This window comes from Protomyctophum parallelum (genome assembly GCF_964188405.1).
Source record: "Protomyctophum parallelum genome assembly, chromosome: 11".
Taxonomy (NCBI): domain Eukaryota; kingdom Metazoa; phylum Chordata; class Actinopteri; order Myctophiformes; family Myctophidae; genus Protomyctophum; species Protomyctophum parallelum.
The window spans coordinates 44035501-44056182 of record NC_139707.1 but is presented as its reverse complement, the minus strand read 5'-3'; the positions used below and the strand labels follow the sequence as shown (position 1 = coordinate 44056182).

General features: G+C 44.2%; 1 protein-coding gene across 2 annotated transcripts in view; it reads left to right on the top strand.

Annotated features, from left to right (window-relative positions):
• The first annotated feature begins 329 nt into the window (after positions 1–329).
• The window catches only part of itgb5 (integrin, beta 5), a 54625-nt gene continuing 34272 nt past the window's right edge, over positions 330–20682 (top strand). For both annotated transcript variants that reach the window (XR_014570003.1, XM_083777420.1), the window contains exons 1-11: positions 330–891; positions 1403–1488; positions 1828–2035; positions 2442–2691; positions 3952–4120; positions 6264–6425; positions 7595–7690; positions 7783–7872; positions 11122–11256; positions 18977–19151; positions 19247–19501. Coding sequence is in view for 1 of the 2 variants with exons in the window: in XM_083777420.1 (XP_083633546.1) it covers positions 813–891; positions 1403–1488; positions 1828–2035; positions 2442–2691; positions 3952–4120; positions 6264–6425; positions 7595–7690; positions 7783–7872; positions 11122–11256; positions 18977–19151; positions 19247–19501 (1705 nt within the window). In the remaining variant the exon portion in view is untranslated. The remainder of the gene's footprint in view (positions 892–1402; positions 1489–1827; positions 2036–2441; positions 2692–3951; positions 4121–6263; positions 6426–7594; positions 7691–7782; positions 7873–11121; positions 11257–18976; positions 19152–19246; positions 19502–20682) is intronic.

Here is a 20682-nt window from a genome sequence, read left to right as displayed (position 1 = left end):
TGCCTAGTCAGAATTACTATAAATTTCATATAATTGATTTTATTTTTTTATAGCCATTTATTTTACTGCAGCATTCAAAGTCGTAAACACGACGTCTAATGGATTTTCTGCTCTTAAACTTGATTAATAATTTGTCCTGAGATTTATTTTTGTTTCAGATTAGAATCGGAAGATTAAAGTACATTATAATTATTGCTATTGCCATTGGTAAAGTGTATGTCAAGACAGCACTACTGGAGTAATTAAAGAGTTAATGGTGATTCTTTGCCCCCCACCACCCCCCAGCTAGGAGTGGGCGGAGACTCGAACTGGGATACGAACCGGGAGAGAACGAACAACAAAACTTTGTGGGTGAAAGCAAGACGCCTGGGTTTAGAGTGGATTTGTTTTTTTATATCATTATTCAGGAGGCTTTTCAGCGTATCGGGCTGTGATCAGATATTTGTGCAGTTGAGAAATGACTTGAGTTCAACTTCTAACCAACTATGGGTGACCCATGGACGTGGAAGACTGCAGAGGCGCCCAGCGAGCATAAATCAGTTGACTTGGTTTCAAGGAGGCAGTTCATGGATTGTGTCGTCTAATTCACTTGCGGAATATTGTAGAAGAATGGATATTAATGCTTGTTTGCATGGCGCCTTCATCTTCAGAAAAGAACAAGCACTTTAGTAGAGTTGAAAAGGTCAACGTGCAATTCACTCTTGTATCTGTAAGGGATCCGACTGGCGACTGAAGAACTACTGAACGGTATCGGCGACAAATTCACTGAGAGCTGACACATTTTAAAAAATAACAACACGCCAAGTGGCAACATGTGGACTCCGGGGATGTTGATGTGGCGGATCACTATGTGCTGCATGCTTCTGGAATTATTTATACACAGTGGTCAAGGTACGATTATTAAAACCATGTGCCTATGTTTTTCCATTACCTCTGGTCTATTTAGCGTTAGCCATTTAACGCCAGAGCCAGTTTTGCTAAGCAAGATATTGTAGAATCATTTGCTGAAACTGTCAGTCTAGCTGTAGCAATGAGCAGGCAACACTGGTCCATGTTTAGCCTTAAGCCCAAACCACACCAAAGGGTCGGGTTGGAACAAAACGGTTGGTGTGGTTTACCTTAAACAGTTTTGTCCCAACCCGACCCTTTGGTGTGGTTTGGGCTTTAGATCAAGACTATCTTAGCCGTAGATGTATAATAGTCTTGATCTAAGGCTAGTCTGAGCTCATAGTTATAATACATACTGTATCTGTACCAAACTCCATAAACAATTGGTTTCACATAGTTGTCTCTGTGGAGTAGAATGGCTGCAGGAGCAATATATGTCACATACTTCTTGTTGCCTTGGCTTTTGTTTGGTTTTGTCATTTGTAGGCTACTTTGATTTTTCTTCTGCGCTCAGGTCTGAACGTCTGTATGAGTGGCAGCGCTACATCTTGTGAAGAATGCCTTCTCATTCACCCCAGTTGCGCCTGGTGCGCAAAAGAGGTACCAAGTGAAAATGTTTAAAATTGTGCATCTTGTTGCAAACTAGCATGATGGATGACACTTGTTGACTTGAACGCACTCGGCATAACCCTTTTCAAAACGAGAGAGACTCAACAACAACAATGACATGCGAGGTTACTGCGTGCAGTGTCCATAACAATGTCCTGCCAAACCTTAAATAGCTTTACAGTCCCAAATGAAAGATGAATGTAGCCAGCATGCCGCACTGCAACAAATGAACAACATCTACTTGGCCCCTTTGGCCATTCTCTGCCACTCACTCTTCGATAATGATCACTACTTGTTGTGTTGACAGATTTGTGGGTTTCTGTCCTACAGGATTTTGGGAGGGTGCGGACACTGACCTCACGATGTGACCTTAGTGAGAACCTTCAGAAAAGAGGCTGCGAAGTAGGTTTCATTGAGTATCCCAGCAGCTCCAGTTCCATACTGAAGAATGCACCCCTCAGCTCTAAAGGGTCTGGGCCGACCCAGTACGATGTCATCCAGATTATGCCTCAGAAGATCTCCCTCAGCCTGCGGCCAGGTATCAAGTAACAGTCATCATTATGTAGGATCTGTAACTGCCTACTCAGTAATATCTAGAATGGCCTTATTCACTGTGTGTGTGTGTGTGTGTGTGTGTGTGTGTGCGCGTGTGTGCGTGTGTGTGTGCGTGCGTGCGTGCGTGCGTGCGCTGGCACTATCACTTATGGCACTTACATATACACTCACTGTTCATTTTGAGAATGCATGTTATCATTTATGTATTCACAAACTGTTTTCCTTCTCCATTTGTATGACTGTTTTCGTAATTGCATAACCTTGGGACTCGGGAGCTTGTATTGGAAAATAATGTCACCCGCTCCTTACCTGTAAACTTGTCATTTGAGCATAAACCTGACGTTAACGTGTTGGAAATCATTTATATCGCCTTCTATCCACCTATCTAGGAGACCCGACAGAGTTCGAGGTGCAAGTGCGGCAGGTGGAGGACTATCCAGTGGATCTCTACTACTTGATGGACCTCTCCCTCTCCATGAAAGATGACCTGGACACCATCCGCAACCTGGGCACAAAGCTTGCTCAGGAAATGGGCAAACTCACCAGCAACTTCAGGCTGGGCTTTGGCTCCTTTGTGGATAAGAACATGTCCCCCTTCTCGTACACAGCACCCAAGTACCAACAGAATCCATGCAATGGGTGAGGAAGCACAGCAGGACATTTAGCAGCATGCTTGGAAAGGGCCCAGTCACTTGAATTTCTTTATTTTTATTTAAATTCGGCATATAACCGTGTTGGACATACAGTCATACACTGTTAATAAGCATCAGCTTGAGACTGCTTGGCGGGCTGCTCACGCATTCTTTCTCTTGACAGTTTGGAGTATGAAAATGAATAATTTATTCCCAAGTTCTATTTTTAGCCATTCGTGAAAGATGCATAGTGAGAGATTTTACAGCTGTAGCTTGTAGTTATTCGGACTAAGATGCAGTGAAGAGCAGCTCTCAAAAGTGGCTACTGACCACCCACGCCATGTGTGTGTGTGTGTGTCGTTGATGCTAAGCGTTGTTGATGAGAGCAGGCTGAAAGGCAGCCGCATACCACATTTGCCCTGGAGGTGAGATTACTCCACACACTAACGTGCCGGCCAGCCTCGCGCATCACTTCCTAACTAGGTTATTGGATTGTGTGTTTGTGTCACACAGACATTGCAACACTGCAGGGAAGCATTTAAAGGCACAGAATGCCATGTGGACTTCACAATCACATCTCTCTCTTTCCTCACCTCTGTCATTGCTACACCCCACCAAATGGAATGGTCTACATTTAGGCAATGGCTTAAGCTGGAAATAGAACGGGAATCATTGTGGATGGTAATCAATCCATTATCCAATCCAATCAAAAATACTGATGTGATTCTTAACCACATAAAATCTAGCGTACCGTCCATATTCTGCACATGTCATAATAGGTGAAAATAGGCTAACATCATTTTGGCAAAAATGGCAGATCTACAAGCTTGCATCACATGGAATCTATTATCAATGCGTATTGTTTTCATTAAATGAACATAATAGGCAATCAAAAGTTACTTGCGCCTACTTAAAATGTGACAGGTGTGTTGTTGGAGTTGATTCACTTACAGAAAAAAGTATCCAAAACACCTGCACACTGTCGTCACTTGCTCAATAAAGGCTAAGGTTTAATAGCCCAATGTTGTCAAGGACCTTCAGGCATCTGAATAATGTCCTTGACTGAACAACAGCACTATTGTAGAGCAAATCATGACAGTGTGTAGTTTTGTTTGTACATATGACAATAGAAGAAATCTGAATTTGCACAAAGAACATTACAGGAAAACAGCCTGTAGTCAAGGTGAAAAGAATATAAAAAAAAAATGTTTACTGCCTTTAATGACTGTCAAAGTAAAGAATATTTTCTGTTTTTTTTTCAAAACAGATACAAGCTTTTCCCCAACTGTGTCCCTTCCTTCGGTTTTCGCCACATCCTCTCGCTGACTGATGAGGTGGACAGCTTCAACAAGGAGGTGCAGAAGCAGATGGTATCTCGCAACCGAGATGCACCCGAGGGCGGATTCGACGCCATACTGCAGGCTGCCGTTTGTAAGGTTAGCTGTCAGTCAGGCAGGTTGTGTTTCCGAAAGGTGACAGAACTTCCTGGCTTAAATATGCATGGGGTACCGTACCTCACACAGTTTAAATTAAATGTCTCTTGATTGTAGTACAATAGCCCAACCATACAGTATGTGCACAGCAGCACACAACATTCTTAAGTGATAATTTATCCATTTGTAACTATGAGTGAAATTAATACAGAGGATGTTACTTTGTAGGTTAGATGGTGAGGAAGCTGCTGTTAGACTACTGAGATGCACCCATTATGAACTGCTGTCCTATTTGCTCTGTTAATTATAATAACTTGCAGGGGGGTAGACTAGATAGGAAGTGGAGTGGAGTCTGGTGCAGCTGGTTAAACATGAGGACGAGTCATCATTGGCAGGCCCAGTCATATCCTTGTTTTCCGCTCCAAGTTTAATTGTTTTCTACAGGAAGAGAAAGACTCCCTCCAAGTAGGTCGTGCCTTGTAATTTACTGCCACTGACACATTTCAAACATTGGCTGGTTAGGAGGCTGGGCTGGGGGCAGTCCAAAGGCTTAATTGAAGTTGCCTATTCTTATTTCAATTGTAGTTCAGGAAAATACTTGACAGAAGTTGTTGTAACCATAATTTATTTGGACGTAACTGTGAAAGACTATGTTATGGAAGACCATTTCCACCACTGAGTAAACCTAAAGGTTTTTTGTTCCCCCTCACAATTTTCTCAGGATTCTATTTTTTTCTTTTGTCATAATTGCAAGATAAATTTTTACTCTGTTGCAGAAATTGGCTCCCACGTATGCTTTGATAACAGAAAAATGTAGCAGTCAAAGAACTATCAGTGGTATTTGTTTCCTTAGGGAAAAAACAAATGTCCCTGCAAAGATGTTCAACAACAGGAAATGTTCATGGTTCAGTGACAGGCCTAGTCTAGATATCAAACTAAAAGCTTCTCGCACAACATACACTGAACTGCCCAGGCTGAGTAATACAATCATGACTATAGTTCTTCATCAAAGAGGCTTCTGTGTAACGGGAAAGCCCACATTTCTATTGTACAATGATGTTGGCACACAATGTCCGATCCCATGACAAATGTCTGCCTTTATGCCTCTGCTGCTGGCTGAAAGGTTAGGTTTGTTCAGTGCCATGCCAATAGTCAGCACTCTAATGCTCTGTCACTGCCTATTGTCCCCCACTGTTTCACATTGATTATGGCCTGGCCGGGCCTGATGGGTTAAACTCTGGCTGCTGTTGTTTGGCTGGTCCTCAAGATGGTGAAAAGTTATGGGGTATCTCTGAACTATGGAGTGATTATTCAGTGTATTGTGTTTATCATTTTATTAAAGGGACATTTCACCGCTGGAAGAAACCGCAGTCACTCAATGTTAATGCCATCTTTTTAATAATAGTATGAGTGAAAGAGTTGCACCAGGTGAATAATAGTATTTGTAGTAGATAACAGTAGCACAATTTGAAAATTGCACCCCATGTCGAGAAGAATAATGTAGTCTGTGTGTTTGACTGGATTGCTCAATTGAGCCATAATGACCATAATGCTTTGGTGCACTGCATTGGTGCGCTGTATTTCTGAGACAACATGTAGTCAACATGTAGTCCAACATGTAGAAGGAAGTGAGACCAGTGCCTGTGACATCACAGGCACTTATCTAAATACACATGAGTCTCATTCTTGAGACTGGGAGGTCGGAGTTCGATCCCTGGCCAGGTCAAACCAAAGATTCTGAAAAATAGAACACAATTCAATTCAAAGGAGCTTTATTGGAATGAGAAAACGTACGTTTGAAAAACAGGACATAGTGCCTCCTTGCTTGGCACTCAACTTCAAGGGTTGGATTGGGGTAAGTCCCTGTGACATAATAGCGTCATGTCCAGGGGGTGTACTTGTACATCAAGCTGCCTCACACTACAGAAACAGGAGATAGGCTCATGCCCTATGGGCCTCATGGCTCGGCAAGGCTTACTTATTGGATGTGTGGTCTTTTTATAAACTGACTTTCCACGTGATATTTCATCTGTATAGTATGTGGTGTCACTGGTGTGTGTTCCTGCATGCTAAAGCAACTCTAAATTAACAAAGAATTACTGAGTCATCATAATCATGCTATATATTGTGTCCTCTGCCTGATCAGGACAGAATAGGTTGGAGGAAAGAGGCCTTCCACTTGCTGGTGTTCGCCACAGACGATGTGCCTCACCTTGCTTTGGATGGCAAGCTTGGTGGCCTGGTCCAGCCCCATGACGGATATTGCCACCTCGATGACAAGAATGAGTACAGTGCTTCGACTAAGATGGTAAGGCTGGAGAAGATTGAGCTTGTCTTTTTGATCCTGCTGTTTGGCAGAGATAAAAAGCAAAAATATTGATCCAAAAGTGATGTGATTTACGTAACGATGAATGTGAATAATTATTATGCTATCCACTCACTCTTCAAATTACACCTTTAAGAGAAATTACAGCAGGTTTTCTTGCAGCAAATACACCCTGCAACACACACAGTCACACAGAGAAATCTGAAACCGTGGCTCTTTTCAAAGCACACTTTTTATGCCGGGAGCAGCTATGCCACCCTAGCATTGTTCAGGATGAATCTGTATATGAGTGGACTTTGGAATTAGGCAGGTTTTGCTTTGTGTGATTACTTAAACATAATATCTTGACCTTGCCAGTTGCCACTCCCCTTTAACAGACAGCCAGGAGTTATGGAAGTATCCTGAGTTTACGAGACTCTACTTGGCTCTGAGCCAAGCCCAAATAACTAATTTGGGAACTTTACTCATGGCCAATTTGATTAGGTAGAATTAACCTACCTAATCAAATGAGTTTTCAGAAAAGGCTGACCTAATTTGACTGACCTAAAATTAAATGAACAGTTAATTTTAAACATTACATAGCTATACAGTCAAATATGGCTTGTTTGCCTATTACAGCGATAGCTAGGTGCAGTCAGTGATTTGCAGAAGGAGGGACTGTTAGTTATGTTGTAAATTAACTGTATATTTAACTCTTAACAGTTCCAGTGGCTTCTGAGCAGGTTCTCTGGAGCGGCTGATTGAGCTGTACCATAATGCATAGAATTAAGTCTAAATGAATGAATTACCGGTAGGTTATTACTGAACAACGTTGTCCGTTTCTAATTAAAATCCACATGCAGTGTGGACAGTTGGACACACTATTGATAAAAAACACAATTGACAAAAATACTGAAACGTAAAGATTGTTAATTACTGGTTTTGGATGACAATTCAATTCTCCGCACTTTTTTGGGGATATAGTTTTTTTGTTTACCGTAAAAAGAGGACATGGCTGGGGAGTCTAATTTAAACTCGGCATCGAAATTGGAAGACCAATGACTTCCTTTTACTAATTTCCTGACGGGAATCTTTATTGCGAGAGGAAGTGCATGTCTCTCATGTCTGTCTGGCTCTCTCTCTCTTTTTTGCTCTCTTTCTCTTGTGTTTAGGATTATCCCTCTCTGGCTCTCCTGGGGGAGAAACTGGCAGAAAATAACATTTATCTCATATTCGCAGTTACCAAGCGCCTATATGTCATATATAAGGTATTTTCTTTTCTTTTATGTACATATTGTTGTTATTGATCAAACCTTCCATACATTTCCAAACATACTAATCATATTTTGTCTAAATGTAGAATTTTACTGCGCTGATACCTGGCACTACTGTAGAGATTTTGGACCAGGATTCTAAGAATATAATTCAGCTCATCATCAATGCCTACAATGTAAGTAAACACAAACAATACCAATGTCTTTGTCACTTCAGGTGTGTGTGCATGCGCACGCAATAAATAGTGAAGGGTGACATTCAAAAGAGAGTACAGAGAAAGAAAGCCAAATCCAGGAGAGGAAAGCAGATTTAAACACTTTCTAGGAAAAAGGTTTGGCGTGTCTGTGTGTTGTAATACGATGTTTATTTTCCCCCCGTGGGGCTGGGGCCACGGCATAACAGTGACAGTGGAAAACTACTGTGTCGTTTGTCTGTAAAGTAGTGAGAAGGTCATGGAGGCCATTCTAGAAAGCAGAAAAAGACGGCTCTGGAAGCGGAACTGAGCAATGTTGAAGCTGCATTCCTAGAAACTTATTTTAACTTTTAACCAAGGGGGCAGCTAGGCACTCCAATGTTGAAGCGCTGGGCCCTAGTGGTAAGAGGAAGGACTGCAGGCGGACCCGTGGATTCTTGACGAGGAAACCCCGTGCAACCGAGCGCTCAATGTCAAAGCCCAGCTGCACTTCCGCATTTGGGCACCAAAATTTGGTGCCCAAATGCTGAATCAGCGAAAAAATGCGGAAATAGACGGTACTTCCAGCAGCCTTCCGGGTGCTTCAAAAAGCCACTGAGCAACTTCCACTGACATGAATAGCGGAGGGGGCGGAGCTTCGCGCCAGTTTAGTCTCTATCCTTTTAATACTCTATGGTTTTAACCAATCTGTAATGGTAGAGTATGTTACAATACAATATAGATAGCACATCTGCAATGGTTGGAGTTGGGTTTCCTACTCTTCCATTGAGAACTGTAGACTCTGGTGTCAGTTATAGGCCTGGCTGACAGGTGGTACTGCCCGAGCCCCGAACTGTACAATATCTCCCCTGGTCCCACAGGGATTGCCTCTTGGCTGAGCAGTAGGCTGGTTTAAATCCCAGGAAACAAGTTCATTTGGTTAAATTTGTATATTCACATTTACAAAAAAAGTTAAAAAACCTTTCTATTTATAGTACAAACACTATGTTAATACATGTAAGACCCAGGTAATGAAATGGCTATTTTAACCATCCTTTTAAGGGTGAGGTAGTCTGCCATTAACTACCAGGGGAAATCACAATGTGCTAATGACATTTTACGATAAAACGATAAAACCATTACCATGACAGTCCATGTCATGGTAATGGTTTTATCGTCTCTATTTAGTCGCCTGCTGCTCATTGTCTTACAGGAAATGTATTCCAGCAGGGTCACTTCTGTTTTGGGGGTGCTAACATTCCTCCTCTGAATTGTAAACATATGATTATAATCTAATCCAAAAGACATGTTTATTTGGAATAAGTTTGCCAAATATTTATTTTGACAACTCTGTTTTATGCAAGAACAATTGGGAAATACATGTTTAGATGTGTAATTATTATTATTATTCCTCAGTAGAAACGGATTTATGGGAAGAGAGGATTTAAAACAGTGCTACTCTGAGGTCCATTTGGACAACAGTAGAAATGTAAATAATAATATTAAACAAATATAATCAGTCCTTGCTTAACACTGGGCCCAGTTGAAAACTGCAATTCTTTTCAATGGACTCGATTAAAATAAATCGATTTAAATGTAAATCATGATCGCTCATTTGTCTCCCCTCTCTCCTTTGTCTCAACATCTGCCCGCTGTTAATTACTTTGTCTTGCTGGCAATCACTCTAAACCGTATGTTCTAGTTACTTCTACACTGAGGCTGACATTTAGTTTGTTGAGTGAAGAAGGAAAGAATTTCCAAAAACAACTTTTCTACATTTCGTAAGCCTTTCCCTAAATGTTTTCCTAACTTAGTGGGAGTGTTCCCACTAAAATCCCTTGGCTTGGCTAGTAAGTACGGCAACTTTAGCCATGAAGAATCAGGACACACTGTTAACTCTGTAACTGAAACGTATGAAACAAAGACTCACAATATTCAATGTGTGAGACTGAGTTAGAATGAAGTGTTGTGAGTCAGGACCTCATTAACATTCCCTGTGCAACATTAGATTCACCACACTGACATTTGTTAGCTACACTGACTTTGCCAAGTGTTGTGAGGTTGTGTTGCATAACCTTTTTTTGTTTTGTTTCTTGATAAATTGTTGTTAGAGCAGAATAATACTGTCCGTTTGCTTGGATTGCATTTAAGTGATGGTCAGAGAAGAGAGAGTGAACCTGCACAAGCAAACATGTTTATCTGTGACATCAGGTATTGTTTTGATTTAGGCACAATCATGTAGCTGGTAAGAGGAGTGCACATGAATGAACACACGGTTGGGTCTGCATATGCTTCACAGATGCAAATCAAGCTGGCACACAGCACAGCTGTAGCATCTCATGCACATATGCCCGTACGGTTTCGAGCAGTGCTTGTCCTTTGTGGCTTTGGCTTAAGACTAGACAAGCCAGACTTGGCTGTATAAATCTGCCTAACCAAGGCAAATGATTCTCTCACATTCCCTGTGTTTCGCTTTTTTTTCTCCACACTGCCTGCAAACAGATTTGAGTAACCATCATGACCAGGCAGATGGTGGTGGTTTCATTATAAATTGTTGTGTGGTACCATATTACTGTGCTCCACAGTTTCAGGGCATTTGAAACATTTTACATCCATATGCGGTTTAGAGTGATTCAATGGTTACAACACAAACTACTGGCACAATAATCACATGAACCTTATCGTCCGTATTATAGGCATGTCATAATTAAGCGATATTACACAAGAGGGTGTTCTTTATCGTCATTAATGCACGTTTCGATCTTGATAGATCTTCATCAGGTCTTACTGACCTGACGAAGATCTATCAAGATCGAAACGTTGTCGTTTGTTTATTCAATAAAGTAATTCTTTACCAAAATAATCCTTCCATAATTGCCTTATTGGCTCTGCACCCACTGTCGAGGTGCGTGTAAATGGGTATGCTGTAGTCACTACGACCACAAATGTCCCAAGAAACTAGCTAGCCTTGCCACCGAGTCTGCTGCGCTCTGGGAGAAAAACACAGCTACTTAATATTTCACCAAAACCAGAGCAGAACTCCCACCACGGGACTCGGGCAATCAATTAATATAGTTGCATATTTAGTAGTATTTCATACATATTTCATAAAAAAATCTGAACTATCCCTTTAAGTGGTTAAAACAATTCAAAGGGCTTCTGCTATGCTAACCTTGGCCTCCGCTGTTCTGCCATCAAACATTGCCTGTGTCTTCCTCACATCCTGTCCTGTCCTCTCTCCTTTCTCCTCAGAACATCCGTTCCAAAGTGGAGCTGACCGTGTGGGACCACCCGGAGGACATCAGTCTGTCCTTCACGGCCACCTGCCAGGACGGACAGCCACTGCCGGGCCTCCGGAAGTGTTCTGACCTGAAGATAGGAGATACTGTGAGTCTCTCTCAGGCGCCCTTTTCACTGTAACGTTCTGTCAAACTCCTCTGGGCATTCAGTTCAAATGTATGACCCATCTTCCGCCATCTTGATGATTTGATCATATTCTGGCTTTTTGTTCAAAACAGGCCAATCCTGCAAACTTTGAAAGCCAATGTTAGCCAATTGGGATGGAATATGAAATATCGGACAGATCTGTCTTGAACACATGACTATAGACAAATCCACAGAGGGGTGCCCTGGGCGCGGCCATTACTGAGGTGTAATCCATGGAGCAGGTGCTCCGTAGGCCAGGTGTAGCTAATCAGTGCTGCTGTGCTTAATGGTACACCTCAGTAATGGCCGCACCCAGGCAACCCTCTGTGGATTTGTCTATAGAGATGCTGTGTAACGATTTGCGGGATTTTTGGACAGAATCTGTAATATAAAACAAACGTGTTTTACAAAAGTCGGCCTCCTGGTGACGCTATAACAGGTCGTTATTTGGGGCAAATTTGGGGCAAAGGTTCATCGTTGGCATCCAGGGAGTGTGTGTGCAAAAACACACACACACACACACACACACACACACACACACACACACACACACACACACACACACACACACGGAGGGAGTGCAAAACATACTCTCTCCCCATGCCTTCAGCCTGGTGGAGACAATGAATAATGCCCCCCAAGGGTATTGTGTGGACAGATTGACTACGACCAGTACGGGGGGTATACCTGGACTGTCCTCTGCTGGGAGTGGGATACCCATCCAAGCATCCAGCTACCAAAGATACCCATCCAAGCATCCTGCAGCTACCAAAGACATCCAGTTGCGACTTGGTAGTCTGCAGCGAACGCTGAGTGACCTTTATGTCTTTGAAGTGCAGCACCTGTCTCATGAGATCAAACTGCGGTGGCTGAGAGAGGAGTGAGAATGAGGTGTATATATTGTTGTCCTCCACCATTTCCAATGAGGCAACATGTGCCCTGTGTGTAGATCTTTAACCGCAGCTTAATGAAAATCACCCTGACTTGACTAACAAGTGTATTAAGTTGTCTTGGCCAGACAGTTCACTGCAGGACATGGCTTGCATTCTTGTGCTCATCTCTATGAACGACCTTAAAATTGTAGCTGAGGTTTATTTTTGTCTCCACCAGGCCGAAGGCATGGGGAGAGGGTATGTTTTGCATCTCCGGCACCGTTAACCCGGTCGCTGACACATTTTGCATTCACACTCCCTGGATGACAACGATGAACCTCTGCCCCAAGTTTTACAGAACTGCCTGTTATAGTGCAGGCCGACTTTTGAAAAACACATTTTTGTCTCCACCAGGCCGAAGGCATGGGGAGAGAGTATGTTTTGCACTCCGTCCGTCCGTCCGTGTGTCCGTCCGTGTGTGTGTCCGTCCGTCTGTGAACAGCTAATCTCCGGCACCGTTAACCCGGTCGATACCAAATTTTGCACACACACTCCCTGGATGCCAACGATGAACCTCTGCCCCAACATTTCCAGAACGGCCTGTTATAGCGCCACCAGGAGGCCTCTTTGTGCAAAAACAAGTTTTTGGAACGTACACCTACAGATTTTGTCCAAACATCACGCAAGTTGGTACACAGTCTCTCTAGAGCCATTCAACGAAACTGGTCTTTCAGATTTCTCAGACTCCATCCTGATTGGCTAAGTTCGCAGGAGTGCTCAGTTTCAAACAAAATGCTGCAAATCATGAACACATCGTGTGATTTCCGTGAAATTGTGCACGCACATTCCCACTAGGCCGAGGAAGAAATGCCACATGAACATTTTCAACTCAGTCTCATGGTGGCGCTATAACTGGCCGAAAAGTGTTTTTACCTCTAACTGCACAGATCTGTGGATAATTTGAATGCCAACTCCCTAGAGGCCAAGGAAAAACCTTTGCCTTTTCACATCTGCTCTTTATAGCGCCACCAGGAGGCCGACATATGTAAAACACATTTTCTAATATTACTCCTTCGGATTTTATCCAAATTTCACGCAAATCGGTAGACATGCTCTCCATAGTCATGTAATCAAGGTTTGTTTGATTTCTCATAATCCACCTTCATTGCCTGCGATTGACTTTTACACTTTTCAGGAGTAGCTCGCTTTGTACCCGTTTTGTACAAATTGCCACAACAACCTGACCTGCCCTGGTGGAGACCTGTGCTGTTCTAGTCTAGGTTCAAACAACTGCCTTCTTGGTTATCTTTGCCACGTGCTGATATTCTTTTTGTTTTTTTCTGGGTTTTCTTTTGCGGCTTTCGCCTTTTATTTTATATTTTTATAGAGGGACAGACAGTAAGCTGACAGGAAATGGGGTGGGGGAGATGGGGTGGGAGAGATGGGGGAGTGACATGCAGTAAAGGCCGTCGGGATCGGGAGTCGAGCCTGCGGCACACTGCCAGACTCGGACTACCGGCCAAGGTGCCTGGACCGCTGAGCCACGGCCCAGGCCAACACGTGCTGATATTCAATGCAGATAAAGCCTCTTTCCTATCTGAAAGAAGGAATGACCATTTGTCCCCACCACACAGCTATATTGGCAGATGCTGCTCATTCCTAAGGGAACATTCGCTGCTGCGGCGCGTCTCGGCTGGAATCAATCAACAGTGAACACATCTAAGGGAGGCTGGCCAAGTTTCACTCATTGGTCCCCCCAGAAGGATCTCTGGGATTTCCTTGGTGCTGCCTCTGCTCTCTGCAGGTCCTGCTGCAGCCGCGGTCTCTGTCTGGGAATGTGATTGTGCATCATTGAATGGAGGATGACGGAGGCAGTCGTTGGTTATTTTCAGGGAGAAGGTTGTAGAAGAGGCCAGAACCACAGGGGACCACAGGAAGGGGGCCAGGAGAACAGTGGGAGTTGAACCCATAATGATTAACCGTGCTTCTCCGGGGCACTGGACCTGGGCAAGGGCACGAGTTATGCTTTTCATTCCTGCGGAGTAGCTATTTTGGAATTTGTGCTTGGGATGAATGGGGTGTAGAGACTGAGGACATGAGGAGCAGTGGTATGCAAAGAAGGCCTTCAGTCAGAGTTTGTTTCGTGGAAGGGGAATGATAAATTGAATAGCAGAAGACCAGTGTCTTTTTCCACGGCTGTTACTCGGGCCTGTGTCCAACATGACGGGAGCATTCACCACGTTGGAACACCCTTTCCTCATTTTGTCTCACTGAAGTGACGGAAGAAAACAAAGAAAGGTCGGATGTCGCTAAATCATTGCACGTCTTAATCACGTTCGAATTTTGTACGGTCCAAATCCTTCTGCAGGCCCTTTTTTTATTTTCCACACGGGTCTCAATGGAGCTTTGTATTGAGTGCTCCCGTACTTGTTCCGCAGCTTCTTCATTTATTTGCTAGAATGTTATGTGAGGCTAGGGCGTGGGAGTAGGCAGTGGGTGTTGTATACAAAATAAAGGGGTGAGAGACCATCTCCAGAGCTTTGGTGGCGGAGGGGCCCTGCTCTTCTTTTTTCATCTAGGGAAGTGAGGTTGGGGGGGGGGGGGGGGGGGGGGAGGCAAGGGTTATGGTGCAGGCTATTGCTTTGCCAAATCTTCCTGCTCCGTATGGAGGAAGTGGCCAAAAGCCCAGGTGTCAGTCACTGTGCCCCACCGAGCCTGACGCTGCATCTCAATGACCTCAGACAAAAGTGGGCAGAAGGGGGTTTGTGATACAAACACTGCCTTGAAACACACAAAAGAGCCCAGCAAGGAAAAAGCGTATTCAGCATCCTTTTCACTGCGACACTCTCAGAGCCATAGGACTACTGAATAGAACCTTGCATGTGGATGGTGTTGGGTCTATGCTAACGCTCCACGTAATCTCTATAGAGAAATTTTGTCGAAAAAAATAACGAGAAGCTTTTGAATTAGATTGTAGCTTGTGGTTTTGTTTTCGTTTCACATGAATGCCAGGCAGTCATGAGAATGCCATCATCAGAATTATTTCTCCACTGTTACAATGATAGCCATTTGGACAGACTCCATCCTCAGGTCATGAGATTCTCATTTGATTTCGAGAGACATTTGTCTTAAAGGCACAGTGCCATGATTTTTGAGTTAAGGAGTTGACATTATTACTTCTCCACACCAGGAGGACTTAGAGCCTTTGTCCTGCTCCTCCCGCCAAACACTACCTGCTGACAGGTGTCGCCCAGTGTAGGAATACGTGCAATGAAAATTATTACCCTTCCGGCTTACCTCCAAACGTAGGCCAATTTTTAAGTGGTGCAACCACTTCATTAAGGAGCTTTGTGTGTCTCTGGCTCCCTGGGTCTGTCCCTGGCTGGCTGGCTGGCTGGGTCTGAGCACGAACATAGCGTTTGGTTGATTTTCACAACCAAGTGTCACTGTTGCGCAGCTTAACACACACACACACACACACACACACATTAACTGTATATATGATGATTTCGGGTGTGACAGTACAGTACAGTGACAGTACAGTACAGAGTACAGTACATTAGAGGGACCCCTTGGGGACCCCCACACGGTAACTCTGTCATTTCTCAATCATTTCGGACGCGGGGCGGCTCGCCAAAAACCGGCCCGGCCCCCTGGGCGCGTTCCTGGGGGTCTGGATGTTCTGGGGATTCAAGAACCAGGAAATACGTGTGTGGATTCGGAATGCCAACATTTCACTTCTATGTAGAAGTCACTTGTACTGTATGCTGGTATACAAGCGTTTGGGCATATGTGAGGAATAGAGCTTTAAGCTTGCGATTTGTGTGATTCTTCTGTGTTCCAGCCTACTCCATTTCACATTGCATCACACCACTACAGTCTTTCAACTGTCTGCCTTCCTCCCTTCATCGTCTAATCTCTGGCACATTTGGCAGGTCAACCTATCAGTTCCTGAATATCATCTCAATCACATTGCTTCCTGAGCCTGCCAGCTCAGCCACCAGGAATTTCCTCCACAGAGTTCAGCTGAGGTGTATCATCAGTGCCCACCCCCCCCCCCCCCCCCCCCCCACCCTCGTTTCTCCTCCGTTCCTGACGTTTTCCCTCCCATCCCTTCACCACTAGTTTTGGGCGCCCTCCGTTGCTCTACGACGTGCCGCCTGATTGGGCGTAGTGGCTTGCTCGTGACTCACATGTCCCGTGAATCAAATTGTGTCCCTTGTTAGTTCATTAAGTTGCTCGCGATGTAGTGGAGGAATGCGGAAGGGACAGGATGGGGCCTCTGGCTGCCTCAATCGCACGTTACGTAGTGTCCTCCTGAAAGGGCTTGTGTTTGTCTATATATGTTGGTCAGAGGAAACTCCCAACACATATTTTGTGCTGTAATGCCTGAATACTCGCACAATAATGAGTGTGTTTTGGTAGAATTGGTACTTATTTTCAGTGTTGGGGAAGCTACTTTGAATGCAATGGGCTGCCAATTACTTCACACTGGAAGGTGTTTAATAACAGTATAGCATTAGCTAGCTATCCCTCATTAGAAAAATACTTTGTTATACTACTTATAGTGCATAGTTCAAACTACTTATAAAAATACTTTTGTAATGGGACAATATTTAGTTACAAGCCAGTAAAAATACTGTGAGTAAAAAAAAAGTGCACATTTTATTGTTCAATTAAACATATATTCCTGCCAGCCACACAAAATATCCCAATATCGATGGAAAAGAAGACAACTCTGGTTTTGTATGTCATGTCCTTCAGACAGTTGCCTTCCAGAAACTAGAGGCTAGGGGATATAGCACCCAGCAGGACTACTCGGTTATGGACTACTGTAGGTAACAATAAAAAGGTAAAAATAGCATGCAACAACTTAACTGAATATTTGTGAGTAAAGCCTTTTTGACCGTTGCTGCCAACAAGGGTAGTCCTTTGGATGGAGTGTGCAGTGCACTAAGACACTATGACAATTTGAATTGATTTGAATATCGTTGAAATTACTATTCAACACTGCTTATTGTCTCCACCAGGGCGAAGGCATGGGGAGAGTATGTTTTGCACTCCGTCCGTGCAATTTACATGAAATCTTTCACAGACTTTCCTACTAGGCTGAGGAATATATCCCACCCTTTTCACATTGACCTGTTCTAACGCAGGTGGATTTTTGCAAAACACATTTCTTTGAACAAAATGCCTCAAATCAGCCAATTGCCATCCAAGGCGTAAGAAGAAATGGCACCCTTTTCACATTGGCCTATTATAGTGCCACCAGGAGGCCACAACCAATTGCATTACTGTATTGCACTCTGGTTGGACGCCACTATTCATTTCATTGTCAAAGTATTTGTATACTATGTGCAGTGACAATAAATTGAATCTAATCTAATCTAAACCTGACTTGCCCTGGTGGAGACCTGCGTCCCGAGGGGCACTTTAGCTAGTTTTGTCCATAAGTTTACTGCATAATAATATTATGGTTGATTATTGAGCACAGCTTTCCTTTTGAAGTGCAGACTGGTATCAACTCCTCACGCTGCTTCTCTCCCAGCAAGAGCTTGTTGTAACCTCGACCATCCGCGTGACCGCTTCCCTCTCCCCTGTGTCTCAGCTGCACCGAGAGGACAGCACAAGGGAATATGAGATCAGACATCACAGTAGGCGAGTTTAGAAATCGTGAGCTCTTCCATTCACAGAATAACAAGTGGATGCTCTCTCCATGGAAGAGAACAGATCTATGAACTAATTTGTATGTTGCCAACATCAACAGGTCTGACTGTGGCTATGAGGTCCCGGGTGTTTGGTTTGGGTCTGAGTCTAAAGCAAGAGGTTCTACGGCTCTCTGGGATCTAGAACTGTTGGAAGCTTCAAAGCACAGCGTGTCACCTCTCCAGCAGCCCCTTGGACTTCTTACTGTCGAAGTAGATAAATGAGACAGTTGACCTCCACAGAAATATTTCTAGAAACTGTTTGTCCCCTTGGTCTTTGCAATATCTGCTGTAATAGTAGTGATATGTATATTGTTTTTTATTATTCTGTATTCTGTGGGGGAGTCCATAAAGCTTAAATGCTTTAGTTACAGATAAAAGTTTTATATCTTGTGTTCTTTTTTTGGCCTTTGGCACTTTGGAATAAGGTTTTATAAGACGTGTCGGAGTGAAGCTGACACGTGTGAATTACCGTCGGTGGTTCAGATTTATAGCCGCATCGTTTTTATATGTAGGGAGGGCATACCGACGAGCCAAGAAAAACACCCGCGCCATAGTTGGGACAGACAGTTTTGAGGAGGACTGTGGTGGTATCACTATCTTAGTGAAGAGCAGGGACGAAAACACTTGTTTATGCCGGGACAGGCTAGAAACCACAAGGGTTGGGTTTCTCCAACGCCTTTCCTTCCTCTGAGCAATCAAATGGGTGTAGGGCCTGTGTCGTCTTCCTCGATTGGCTGTGATTCATCTACAAAGTCGGGAGTCACATCATCTGTGAGTGTTGCGCTGTGAGCTTTCCTTTTCAACGAGTCATGGCTACACATGTAAACACAAACACAGGGTCGCACACAGTTCACAACACATCTGTAGTCGAGCTGCCAAGGGCTTTATAGAAGTGGTGTAAGGTTCCAAGTAAATGTAAATGCTGAGTCAAGGGTATCCGATACCAGTATCCGATACCAGTATCGGAACAACTCTTTCACGACTCATCCCCTTTCACTTATAATTCACTCGGTGTCATACAGTACCATTTCTGGTCAGACTATCAGAAACATGAGTAGGCCATTTGTTGACTGTCACGCCGTTGGCTCGCTTTCCCCCCAGGTATCCTTCAACGTGAAAGTGGAGGCCAGGAGCTGCCCTCCGCCTGGCACCGACCAGAGCTTCACCATCAAGCCAGTGGGATTCAAAGACCGCCTGGAGTTGACCGTGGATTACCAATGTGCCTGTGGTTGCAGCCGCACAGCGCAGGCCAACAGCAGCATTTGCAGCTCCACCGGTAACTGGGCTCAAACCAAAGTGAATGCGTGGCACCAAGTAGGCCTGCTGTCCTTGTATATTCTAATCTAATCTGCCAAACCTCCACCTACACAGGTACCTACAACTGTGGAACATGTCGCTGTGAGCCGGGATACCTGGGGGCCCGCTGTGAGTGCCAGGACGGCGAGGCGGGCAGCCGCCACCTGAGCGCCTGCCGCGAGGCAGAGGGCAAGCAGGTCTGCAGTGGCAGAGGGGAGTGCAGCTGCAACCAATGCCTGTGCTACGAGTCAGAGTTCGGCAAGATCTATGGTAGCTTCTGCGAGTGCGATGACTTCTCCTGTGCCCGACACAAGGGCGTCCTTTGCTCAGGTAAGAAGAACGGCACTAGATTATACAATTTGGGACCTATTTGTACACTCTTTGCACAATCCTCTGCATTTTTGTATCCATTTGTAACTGTAGTAACACACGAGGAGCACTTGTCTTGTTTTGATTTATTTCCACACTAAATGGTACTGTGCAAGAGGTATTCTTGGTCCTCACCTAGGCTTTTAGCACAATGAAGGTTTTATTTAATAAATGCTTGTATTGGTTCACCACATCAGTCTGATCAGTCGAGGTAATGAAGGTTAAAATGCACCTTTCAAATGCCATAATAAGTTGGCTGCAAATCTTTCAGTGCCACTTATGTTTTGGTTTGAAACAAAATGTTTGTCATGTTCACATATAGACAGCCATACCTGCCTTAGGTGTGTCTTTGTTTTTCAGGCACTCCCATGAGTAATTTTTGTCTTCTGAGTGCTCACCTGCTTGACTTTTGGCCAAGTTCCTATGAAGAGGCTTAGAAAAGCAGCTGGAGTGGGCTGTTTCTAAAGCTACGGCTTGCATTTTATTGTCTTCTTCTTTGGTAATATGGTGGTCGTCTAGGACCTGAGAGTTGCAATCATCTTTGTGCAGGAAACTTGGACTTAGCTCAGGATGTTTTTTTGTACAGAGATGCTTTGTGAAAGTCAACATCCAGCACCACTAGAACCAGAGACTCTGGTGGGAGTAACTTCCCAAACTTCTATTATTCCCCTTTATCTTTATTAATTATGATCTCCATGTTTTCACACCGAGTCAACTATTGCATGCTTTATTAATGAACAAATGCATGCGCTCACTGATGACCACATTTCTCCCATCTCGAGTCGATGTCCCTGATTCTGTCCGCTGCTCCGCATAGCTCTGGGACTTGATGCGAGCAGGCAGGTTGGCTCTGCGTATCTGCTCAGCCATACTAAACAGTCGGGTTTCCACTTCCCAGAACATTGGGTCCCGGCCTCTGTGAGTTCTGGGGTGAGATCCACTAGCTGGATGGAGGCCCACTGGCTCATCCCCAAGCCAATGGCTGTTCCTCTGAACCCACAGAGAGTGCTTTGTCAGAGTGGGGCCAGCTTTGGTCCTCTCTCCCTCAGCACAATGCATGGCTCTATTTATCTATACCCAGTAGAAATACCCAGCCGCCTTTCGTTTAGTCAGCGGCAACATTGGAAATGGCAGATGAGACG